Source organism: Neolamprologus brichardi, chromosome 15 (genome assembly GCF_056152115.1).
Source record: "Neolamprologus brichardi isolate AB-2024 chromosome 15, ASM5615211v1, whole genome shotgun sequence".
In the NCBI taxonomy this organism is placed as follows: domain Eukaryota; kingdom Metazoa; phylum Chordata; class Actinopteri; order Cichliformes; family Cichlidae; genus Neolamprologus; species Neolamprologus brichardi.
Genome location: NC_142118.1, coordinates 39,537,843 through 39,549,453, shown reverse-complemented (window position 1 = coordinate 39,549,453; position 11,611 = coordinate 39,537,843). Strand labels below are relative to the sequence as shown.

General features: G+C 44.5%; 1 protein-coding gene across 1 annotated transcript; it reads left to right on the top strand.

Moving 5' to 3' along the window:
- Positions 1-2,202: 2,202 nt before the first annotated feature.
- Positions 2,203-11,193, top strand: cd59a (CD59 molecule (CD59 blood group) a). Its single transcript, XM_006791898.3, has 4 exons — positions 2,203-2,366; positions 3,365-3,466; positions 3,605-3,678; positions 10,093-11,193. Exons 1-4 carry the CDS (start codon positions 2,312-2,314, stop codon positions 10,213-10,215), a joined length of 354 nt encoding a protein of 117 aa, XP_006791961.1. The 5' UTR covers positions 2,203-2,311; the 3' UTR covers positions 10,216-11,193.
- The last annotated feature ends 418 nt before the right edge of the window (positions 11,194-11,611 follow it).

Genomic DNA, 11,611 nt, shown 5'->3' with positions numbered 1-11,611 from the left:
CCAATAGGGAAATCCCAAATTCCTTTTCCCACTCCTCTTCAATTTCGTCATTGAAGATATCTAAAAAAATGGCTGCGCGGTAGTCCAAATCTATCTATTAATTGCTGAAATGACATGAAGGTGTCATTTGAATATAAGTCTTAATTTACGAATTCCCAATTCCTGCCACACGTTGACGGCTCCGTCTGCACAGGATGGAAGGAAAGAGGGGTTAGCTGTAACAGGCATACTCATACCAGAAATACCATCCTTATTGAGTTCACTCTTCCTATCAAGGAGATAGGGAGTGTCCTCCAATACCGGATGTTGTTTTTTAGCTTCTCCAGTGGAGGGAGAAAGTTTTCTTTCACTAAGGAACTATATTTTCTTGTTATTGTGATGCCCAGATGTGTAATTTTTTTTCATAAGTTATTTTAAATGGGAGAGATGCAAGCCACTCATTGCTTTCCAATTTGATGGGCAATACTTCACGTTTTCTCCAGTTGATCTTGTAACCGGTGCCAAATTTGTCAATAACGGAGAGGGCTGCTGGGACGGAAGTTTGGGGTTTTGTTATGTATAGTAAAATGTCATCAGCATAGAGTGATATAGTATTAGGAGTATATGCTGTGTCATAGCCATGTATATCAGGGTGAGTACGAACTGTGCCAGGGGTTCCAGAGCGAACAGGACTAAGAATGCCTGACGTGTCCTCTGCTGAGCTTAAACTGATAATGTTTGGTTTGTAAGGATTCTGGCTGTGGGGTTCTTGTAGAGTAGTTTTATCCAGGAAATAAAATCTTGTCCCAGTTGAAATTTCTCTGACAGCAAAGAGATAGGACCACTCCACATGATCAAATGCCTTTTCGGCATCTAAGCTAAGTACAAGTAGATCCTGTTGCACCTTGGAGGAGTAAATTATATTAAATAGACCCCTAAGATTATTAAAGGAACTCCTATCTGGTATGAACCCTGTTTGGTCTGGATGTACCAGTTTATCTATTACCATATTGAGTCTACTCACTAGTATTTCAGCCAGGACTTTTTGATCTGAATTTAATAAAGAAATAGGTCTGTATGATCCCACTTCCTCCAAGACTTTACCTTTTTTTGGGAGTACTGTAATAATTGTTTCATTCAATGTTGGTGGTAGATTGCCCACTTTGTATGCATGGTTGTACAGTTTAAGTAGATATGGAACAAGTTTAATCTTGAACTGTTTGTAAAATTCATCCCTAACCCATCTGGGCCTGGACTCCATTTTTAATAAACCAATAGATTCAATGATTTCTTCAGTTGTAATCTTGGCATTCAATATCTTGCGATCCACCTGATCTAACACAGGGAGGTCACACTTATCTAAAAAGTCCTGCACATCTTTAGGCCCTGCAGTGGAATGAGAAGTATACAGAGATTCATAAAACTGCCTAAAGTTATCATTAATGTCTTTATGTGATGTGACCAGGTTTCCATTGCGTGATCTAATTTTGTGACTCATTCTGTCATAACTTCTTTAGCTGTCTAGCTAACAACTTATGTGGCTTGTCCCCAAATTCAAAGTACTTCTGTCTTACAAAGGTGAACGCTCTATTAATGTTGCTGGTTAGTATTTGATTTAGTTCATATTTTAATGCACAAATAATGTTGTACTTATCTAAAGAGGGAGCCCTTGCATTATTGCGTCCAAATCGTGGATCATTTTTTCTAATTTTAACTGTTCTAGTTTATTATTTTTATTCCGTGAGGCCTGATATGATATTATGCACCCCTGATATATGTTAAAGGTTTGAACCATGAAAGCTTCGTGGAGACGGTCGAGCAGTTTGAGTTGATTCGAGGTTAAATGTGAAAGGTCAAGCAGAAAGTTGGTGTAAGTCACGTCTCCTCGCCCACCTCTGACCACAGCTCCCACAGAGAGACAGTAATCCTTTGGTGCTTTCACCTCTCTGTTTTCATTCTTTGGTTTGTACGAACACAGAAACTGCAGACTGTAAACTTCCTGCTGAACGTGTCAGTTTGAACATTGCAGTGGAACAAACTCACCAAAGAAACGGACCGAACGTTTGAGAGGTTCTGTGACTGCTGGTACTGAGGACACGCCTGGTGTTCATGATGACTGCAGACCGCAGACCCATGGAAATAATGCATGTGATTGTTTATAAGATGATGGCACAGGCTCCATCCAGTGGGTGTGGCCTCTGAGCTGCACTCAGCCTTGATGAGAGTCAGTCATCACACCTCCTCCTGATCATCATCAGTGCTGCTGCTGGATGAGCCGTGGACCTGCTCTGTTATTCTGACAGATGAGTTTGTGAGCTGTGCAGAGGTGAAAATGAAGAGCTCCCTGGGGATCTGTCTGGTGATCTGCTGCACTCTGATCGGACTGGGTATGTTTGATTCACTCACGTCTGACTCTGCAGACTTTATATACATATACTTAAACATATACATATATACTTATAAACATAGGGTCTTTACTGTAAAACAGAGAGAGCCTTGAAGAGACTGCTATTGTGATTTGCTGCTGTGTAAATGAGTCACAGTCCCTGTGTATCTGAACGATGCTGAAGAGGAAGCATTCACAGTGAGTGGGACGGGTGATGGGTACGGCTGCTGACTGTTGGTTTAAATCACAACTACTGAAAATGGTTATAAAGAAATAAGGTTTTGCACATTTATGTGGATGCTGTGGAAAGAAGAGCTTCAGATTAAATGTGGCTTTTTGTTCATGAAGCTTTAGAAAAGATGAAGTTTTTTCTTTTTCCAAACTGTAGTTCGAGTCCCACGTGGAAACAATTATTCGTACACTCTTGTTGGTTTTAAACGAGGGCACTGCTCTCTGACTGTGGATAACCATATGCATATCCAGGGTCTGATTGTTCTGAGTAAACTGGGGTCTGACGTGAAGCCCGAGTTCTGATACAGTCAGAGTCATTGATGGTGAATCGGTCTGAGTCTGGTTAACGGGTTCAGCTGATCGATGGGATAAAACTGCAGATGTGACCACAGATGTTGCGGTCAGGTGTGAGGAGGCTGCAGGTCCATGTAGAGTCTACAGTTAATGTTTCATTAACAGGAAGTCTGTACTGTGACAGGAACGGGCTCTATGGGAATAATCAGCCTCTGTCAGTGATGACATGTTATTACCTGACTGTGTCTGCAGAGCTGAAAGTCTGACTGTGATTCTTGCTCATTTAACAGTTTCCATGCTCAGTGATATCAGACTTCAGTGGAACACACGTTCTACCTCCCAAACATTTGAAACTGTTCAGCCTGTAATTATTTGACGACCCTAATGACCTGGACCCTCATCATTGTTCCCACTCAGATGGCCTTCAGAGCCCTGAGTGGACATGTTGTAATCCAGATGTGTGGTGTGTTTCAGGATCAGCCATCCGCTGTTACAGCTGTAAGGACTACACAGCCAGCTGCACCAAAGAGCGAGAGTGTAGCTATGACGACGCCTGCCTCACGCTCAGGGAGAGAGGTACAGTCACACCTGTTTTTACCTGTTCACCTTTAGAGCTGTTCCTGACCTCTGTAAGTCCGGACGCTCCACGTCTGATCCTCCAGCAGCTCTCACCTCCAAGATTCGACTCATGTTTCTACTGTTTCTGTCCTGCAGGTGGGATGACGTACCGTCAGTGTATGAAGTACTCGGACTGTGAGTACGGCCGGCTGGCACAGATGTTCCCCCAGGTACCTCTGACCTTTAACCCCTGAGCCTCAGTGGAACTATGTTAGGGTTAGAGTGGAAGTGGTTGCTGTTGTGGTTATTGTTTTGTTCACTCTTATTTTTGCCTTGCTGCTAAACAAATTTCCACTTGTGGGACAATAAAGTATCTGAATTGAATAGAATAACCCGTTGGTTTTGAACTCCAGTCATTATGCTGATGGTAACAGCTAGCATCAGTGCTGAGGCCGCAGACTGAGCCGCTCTGTTCTGCTGCTGATGTTGATGTGATGAAGCTCCTCTTTGTGCCATCAGAGCATCCACTGACACCAGTACAGAATCAGAAAGCCTTTATTTATCCCCAAGGGCCAATTAAGATACAACAGCATGACGTTGAAGATAAGGACAGGGCACAAACAGGAAATAAGAATGAGATAATAAATACACAGAATATACAATACATACACCGTTTTAAAATTACACAGTTTTAAAATTAAAGTGACTGAATAGGTGAGTAAATAACTGTAAGTGACTAAAAGTGAGTAAAGTGTCAGCAGTATAAAAGAGAGTAGTTTATGTTTCTGGGTGTGGGAAATGTTCTTATCCGCTGGAGTTAAAAAGCAGAGCTGCTTTGGGGACAAAGGTGGCTCCTCCTCCTCTCAGTCCTGCAGGAAATGCAGCGGAGGCGTCGCCCAGAGGGGAGCCATTGAAATGCGAGGTGAAGAATGCGAGAGGGGTCGTTGATGATTTTGGCTGCCTGTCTGAGGCCTGTTGGCTGAAAACCTGCCAGAGTTCAGACAGGTCAATGACTGTAGAGCACGCTGATGCAGTCTGTTCCTGTAAGGCTGAGGGAGGGGAACCAGCAGCTGATGGAGGTCATGATGCTTTCCAGGAAGGCGTAGGAAAAAGTCATTATGACGGGTGTGCTGACTCCAAAGGAGTTGAGTTTCCTAAGGAGCCGTTGGTGGCACCTCCTGAGAATCTCCTCTGTGTTGGCAGAATTTCGGGAGGTTGTCAAAAGATGGTTCCCAGGTATTTGTACTCCTCAGCTACCTCCACTGGCTTCCTGTGGCTGGTGGTGGTGACAGAAGCAGCCAGATCCCTCTGCCTACTGGAGAAGGTCACCACCATCTCTTTAGTTTTGCTCACGTTCGATTCAAGTTTGGAGCTGTCACACCACTCTATATATATACATATATACAATACATACACCGTTTTAAAATTAAAGTGACTGAATAGGTGAGTAAATAACTGTAAGTGACTAAAAGTGAGTAAAGTGTCAGCAGTATAAAAGAGAGTAGTTTATGTTTCTGGGTGTGGGAAATGTTCTTATTGGCTGGAGTTAAAAGCAGAGCTGCTTTGGGGACAAAGGCGGCTCCTCCTCCTCTCAGTCCTGCAGGAAATGCAGTGGAGGCGTCGCCCAGAGGGGAGCCATTGAAATGCGAGGTGAAGAATGCGAGAGGGGTCGTTGATGATTTTGGCTGCCTGTCTGAGGCCTGTTGGCTGAAAACCTGCCAGAGTTCAGACAGGTCAATGACTGTAGAGCACGCTGATGCAGTCTGTTCCTGTAAGGCTGAGGGAGGGGAACCAGCAGCTGATGGAGGTCATGATGCTTTCCAGGAAGGCGTAGGAAAAAGTCATCATGACGGGTGTGCTGACTCCAAAGGAGTTGAGTTTCCTAAGGAGCTGTTGGTGGCACCTCCTGAGATCTCCTCTGTGTTGGCAGAATTTCAGGAGGTTGTCAAAGATGGTTCCCAGGTATTTGTACTCCTCAACTACCTCCACTGGCTTCCCGTGGATGGTGGTGGTGACTGAAGCAGCCAGATCCCTCTGCCTACTGGAGAAGGTCACCACCATCTCTTTGGTTTTGCTCACGTTCAGTTCAGGTTTGGAGCTGTCACACCACTCAACAAGCTCCTGCAGAGTGGCCCGTGGTGCTGTGAGGGCCTGACAGCAGTGACAGGAGAACTGTGTCAGCATATTTCACCAGGTGACAGCTGGGCTGTGTGGATCTGCAGTCATCAGTGTAGAGGATGAAGAGCAGGGGGGAGAGCACACAGCCCTGGGGGGAGCCAGTGGAGGTGGAACGGAGACCGGAGAGAGAGTTGTTGACCCGAACTTTCTGAGTCCTGTTGGTCAAAAAGTCCAATATCCACAGGATCAGCTGATCATCAGGTGAAATCGGGATGAAGGTTTAGTGGGCAGGATGTGAGGCTGAGTGTTGAATGCTGATGAGAAATCAGCAAACAGAAGTCTGGAGGAGGAGTCAGGGAGCTCCAGATGTTTGTGGATGGAGTCCAAGATGAAGATTTTTGCATCATCGACACCTCTGCGTGCACAGTAAGCAAACTGGAGGGTCCATCAGGGGGTCAGTTGCTGTTTTATGATCTTCTCCATGGCCTTCATCACCAGGGAGGTGAGGGCCACAGGACGAAGGTCATTCAGACTTTGTGTTATTTCTTTTGGGGATGAGGAAGACTGTGGAGTGTTTCCACAGCTGGGGGACAGTGTGACTGTCGACTGAGTGTTAAAATAGAGTCCGAACACACTTCCTGTGCCCTGCACAGTGCCTCAGAGCTCGACAGCTGATGTTGTCAGGGCCGGGTGAGCTCCTCTCCCTGCTCCTCCTGAGGGCTCGCACCATGTCCACAGTCATGAAGGTGAGTGCAGAGCTGCCAGGTTTCAGTGAGGATCTGGACTCTTCAAGCTGGGCCATGTTGTCCGTCTCAAACCTGGTGTAGAAAGCGTTGAGGTCATCAGAGAGGGAGGAGGGGTTGCTGCCCTCCACCTGGATGGTTCTGGGGGTGGTGACCACAGCGTTCACAGAGGCCATGGTTTCGAGGCCCTGCCAGGGTGAGCGGAGGTCCGCTGTGGTGATTTTTTTTCAGCAGTGTTTTTATACTCCAGTTAAGCAGTTCTTATGGCCCTCCTGACCTCCCTGTTGACCTCCTTTTTATCCAGAGCAGAGCCGTGAAGAAAGTCCTCTTTTTTTTTATTAAGGATTTCCTTGAGCTTCTTGGTGATCCAGGGTTTGTTGTTGGGGTAGACGGAGACTGTTTTTGAGGGGATAATGTTGTCAACACAGAAGGAGATGTATGATGTCACCGTGGTGACTTGTTTGTCGATGTCTTCAGATGGAGAAAGAAGGCTGTCCCAGTCAGTGGCTTCGAAACATCCTTGTAGGGTGAGGATACTTTCCTCTGTCCACTGCTCGATGTTTTTGGTGACCTTTCTAATCCTCTTGATGACGGGCTGTAAGCCGGGCCAGCAGGACGGTGTGGTGGTCTACTGAGCCGAGAGAGGGGAGGGGCTTTAAATGCATCTGGTACAGAGCCGTAGCATTTATCCAGAGTCTTCCCCTGACGTGTGCTGCATGTCACACACTGTTGGTATCCTTTAAGCGACTTGTCAGGGGAACAGTGGTTGAAATTACCCAGGATGAATTTGGGAGAGTCCGGTGATAGTTGTTCCAGTTTGTACAGAGTGTTAGCCATCAACGACTAGCCATCAATGACTCGCCATCAAGAGGCCAGCAGGATGGCGTGGTGGTCAGACGTGTTACAGTGGCACAGTGACATCTTTCACAATAAAATGGCTGATTTTTCGCAACCCGCCAGAACAATTGTTATGACCTCATGTGGCTCATTAAAAGCCTGAAGTGAACCTTTCCCAAAAAAATGTTTCCATTAGCGCCCACTGACCGATCCCAGGGATCCTTTAAGGACATGTCAGAGTTTTAACATTTCTTTATTTCTGGGACATTTTAGCTGCAAGGACTTTTTCTGCTAAGGAAGTGCTCAGTTCAGAGTCTAGACCAGGGGTATCGAACATAAGGCCTGGGGGCCAAAATCAGGCACAGCAAAGACGCCCACAGGAGGCCTTTGCAAAATGTGCAGAAGGGCATGATTTTTTTTATTTTGAACTGTATTTTCATAAGTTTTTTAGGTTTATTGTTACTCATAGAAACCTCCCTCATGACGGTTCATGAAAGTCATGAAATAATAGAAAAATTCCATGTTTTCCTTATTAACTATAAAAATGTTTTGTAAATGTAATTCGAGCAGCATTTTTTTCTTCATCATGCAAACATGCTGTTGAAATTTAACTATTTATATATGTCAGGCATTAATGTGTAAATAAAGAGGATCTGGCCCACCTTGGGCAAGACACTTCACCCGTTGCCTACTGGTGGTGGTCAGAGGGCCCGGTGGCGCCAGTGTCCGGCAGCCTCGCCTCTGTCAGTGCGCCCCAGGGTGGCTGTGGCTACAATGTAGCTGCCATCACCAGTGTGTGGATGACTGGTTGTGTAAAGCGCTTTGGGGTCCTTAGGGACTAGTAAAGCGCTATATAAATAAAGGCCATTTACCACCTAAGGTCGACTTCCGGCCCACAGTGTAAAATGAGGTTGACATCCTGTGTCTGGACCAACACATGAGAGGGTTTAACTCTGTGCATCCATGGACCTCACTGAGACACACCATCTGTATTTTACACTAAAGTGAGGCTGCTGATAGTTTAAAGAAAGCTTTGCTTCAAAGGCAGATGATTTACTTCACTGCAAAAAACCTCGAATAATCAAAAAGTCACAGCTCAACAGATGCTTCATGAAGCTATTTCACCTCTTATCAAAGAGGCATCTTCATTTTTTTCCACTTCCATTGATTAAGACCGCCACAGGGAACCCGCACAGACATTTTCAATAATCAGTCTATGCTTCATGAGTCCTCCCCACAAACCTGTAAAAATCAGAGAGCTGTGGCTGAACAAACAATACAAAATCCAAAATGTAAAAACAAATCTGAACTCAGTTCTTCGAGATTTCTCTGAAGAAATAACATCACATGACCAACGTTCCCTCTAATGTTCCCTCTAATGTTCCCTCTAATGTTTCATGTGTCTGAACACACAAACTCCCTGAGCGTCCCTTGGACCACTGTGAGCGACAGCAGACGTGTGCACTGTGGTCACGCCAGCATCGAATCATCCAAGTTACATGTTTATTAAAGTAATCAAATTACAGCATTTACATTTATGTTAGACTTCTTGACGGCTTTAGCCCACTTACAGTGGAAATTAAAAAAACAATCTTGTTCGTGACCTGTGCAGTATGTTAACACTACTGGAAGTAAAAATAACCTGAACTCCAGTTTTGAAAACACAACTTTATTTATTTTATTTTTTTTATAAAGCTCTGACTTGTATTATGAGTCTGTGGTCTGGGAGAGAGTCTGAAACTCTGTCTGCAAATACAGTAAATAATGACCAATGTTGGGCAATTAATTATATAGTTACTTCTTCAAAAAAGTTACTGAGTTATGCAAACAAAGTTTTTTGCAGCTGTTTACGTAAAAATGCAGCCGAGGCGTTTTTTAATAAACATTTCAAACTATTTACAGAACAAATGTTATGACCTCATGTGGCTCATTAAAAGCCTGAAGTGAACCTTTCCCAAAAAAATGTTTCCATTAGCGCACCCACTGACCGATCCCAGGGATCCTTTAAGGACGTGTCAGAGTTTTAACATTTATTTATTTCTGGGACATTTTAGCTGCAAGGACTTTTTCTGCTAGTGTTAACATGCTGTGCAGCATGTTAACACTACTGGAAGTAAAAATAACTTGAACTCCAGTTTTGAAAACAAACTGGAGTGTGTGTGTGTGTGGGGGGGGGGGGGGTTGTTTTTGCTCGCAGGCTTTCGAGCATTTTCCTTATAAAACGCCGTTTTTACCGTTTCTTCCTGCAGTAAATATAAACAACGACAGTATTCAGGAAGAAAAACAAACATTGCAGATATTTTATCATAACTCTGGTTTTACGGCCGATCAACACAATTTAAAAACTGGTATAAAGTCCACACTTTGTCCGTCAGTTGTTCGTCTGTCCTGCTCACATCTCCAATGGTTGTACACGTTGTCATTAACGTGGCTTCACTCCACATCAGCCGCTTTGCTAAAACACCGGTGTCGACACATGAGGACGCTGTCAGAGCCTGTCAACGACGTTGATCAGCTGCGTATATATGAATGTGAATCGCATCATTGGCTGGACTTTGGGATAAGGTGGCTTCGTTCTGATCCCATACAGGAGCAGCCAGTCACTGACTCACACTGCAGAACAGAATCGTTAAAGTTTTAATTTTAATCTCAATTCAGGTTAGATTTTTTTCTGTGCGCAGAGACGTGCCAGCAGCACGCGTGCAGCTTAGAGGGAACATTGCACATAACTGCAGTGCTGCTGTAAACTCTTCTCCTCTGGCACGTTCAAAACCCTCCTTCAGAACCGCCTTAAAGGTTCCTGAAGGTTCCTGCAGTTCTTGAGGTTTCTAGAGTCCAAGTGTGATCGATAACAAAGAGGAATCAGTGTATTGATTATGAATGTGCTGCTACTGCTGTGCGTATTTTGTCTGATCACTGATTTCTGACATCATCAATTACTTCCAGGTTTCCAGTTTTACCTTCAAGTGCTGCAACTCTGACCTGTGTAACTCCGCCCCCTCCTCGGCAACAAGCTCTGTGATTGGTGTACTGGCATCGCTGGCGGTCATGTGGTGGTGCATCCACTGAAGCGCGACCTGAGCAGCTCTGCGGTGCCCCCCTGAGTCTTCTTTAACCACAGCAGCTTCTCATCAATCGCAGTACTGATGCTCACTGATCAATCAGCCAGTCCTCCTCACTCTGTTACATTATTGATAATTAATCGATCAGTTTCAGCTTTAAAGATCCAACATCCCGACCTTTGATCGATCACGAAGCTCCCATAAATGTTTAAAAATGAATCCTGCAGCATCCCAGCTGCTGATCAAACATGAATATTCAGCCTGATCGATCGCTGATCAGTCACATCTCAGCAAAGACGCATCACAAACACCTGAAGACTGACCGAGACCTGCACTGAGGGAGTGATTGATGTTTCAGGCCAGTGTCTGTGAGAAAACATGAAGATTTTATTCATTTTAACCCACGTGTACTTCACTCTTACACACTACAGCTTCAACATAGCGCTTTCTGCTGTTCTCAGTCAGATTTTCAAAATAAAATAAGTTGTGAGCAGCTCCCTGTGACTGTCTCTGCATCACAGACAGCAACTTAAATCAGACAGATTCTCAGGCAGGTTCTGACTGGGTTTCTCTCTGCTCGGTTTCTCTCTGTCGGGTTTCTGGAGGTTCGGTTATGGATAAGAAGTGGAAGCCTCTCTGATTCTGAACGTTGTGTCTGAGCTGATATGTGACTGAGGTTTAACTCTCTGTAGAAGCCTGAAGGCCTTCCTCGAAGCAGCTGCTTAAATAAAACTAAAACCCTTAAATGATGATTTGTGTGGCGTTTGTTCGGCTGCTGTTTGCAGAAGCACAAAGCACAAGAGGAAACCTTCAGTAAAGTCACAGCTAACGCCGAGCCCTGAAAGCTGCTCTCACTCATCTCTGTGTGCATGAATAAAGGTTTCTGCTCCTGTCTTTCAAAATAAAGTCAAAATAATGTTATCTCTGATGGTGTGACTACATTTGAATGATTAAAGGCCTTCTGCTGCTTTCAGAGCAGTCTGCAGTCTCTGATGTTTGTGTTTCTGTAAAAGCTGATGATGATGCTGAAGAGGTGGACAGCATTGCCCCCTGCTGACTGACTCAGGTGTGACGTCTATATCTATCTATCGATCGATCAATTCCTTCTACTGCAGGAATCATGTGATATCACTATTAGTCCACGATCGGCAGCACAGCTGACTGATCCCGGTGGCTGAGCTTTCATAGTCAGAATCATTTTTTAACCCAGAGGAAACGAGACTGTTACAACCACAAAAGGTCTTTCAATTTGAAATATTTAAAGACTTTCAGTCACACGAGGCAAGATTCACTACAATTCACTACAGAACAGAAATAACACATGTTTAAACTGAGACATATTAAATTTGATGCTTGCTGCAGGTCCCAATAAAGTTGGCACAAGGCAAAAATGTCTGAAAAAG

Excerpts from the sequence above, each read along its gene's own strand:
- cd59a (XM_006791898.3), top strand. The coding sequence starts at position 2,312 with ATGAAGAGCTCCCTGGGGATCTGTCTGGTGATCTGCTGCACTCTGATC. Across the intron at positions 2,367-3,364 it reads CTGCACTCTGATCGGACTGG|GATCAGCCATCCGCTGTTAC; the intron begins GTATGTTTGATT and ends GGTGTGTTTCAG. Across the intron at positions 3,679-10,092 it reads TGGCACAGATGTTCCCCCAG|GTTTCCAGTTTTACCTTCAA; the intron begins GTACCTCTGACC and ends AATTACTTCCAG.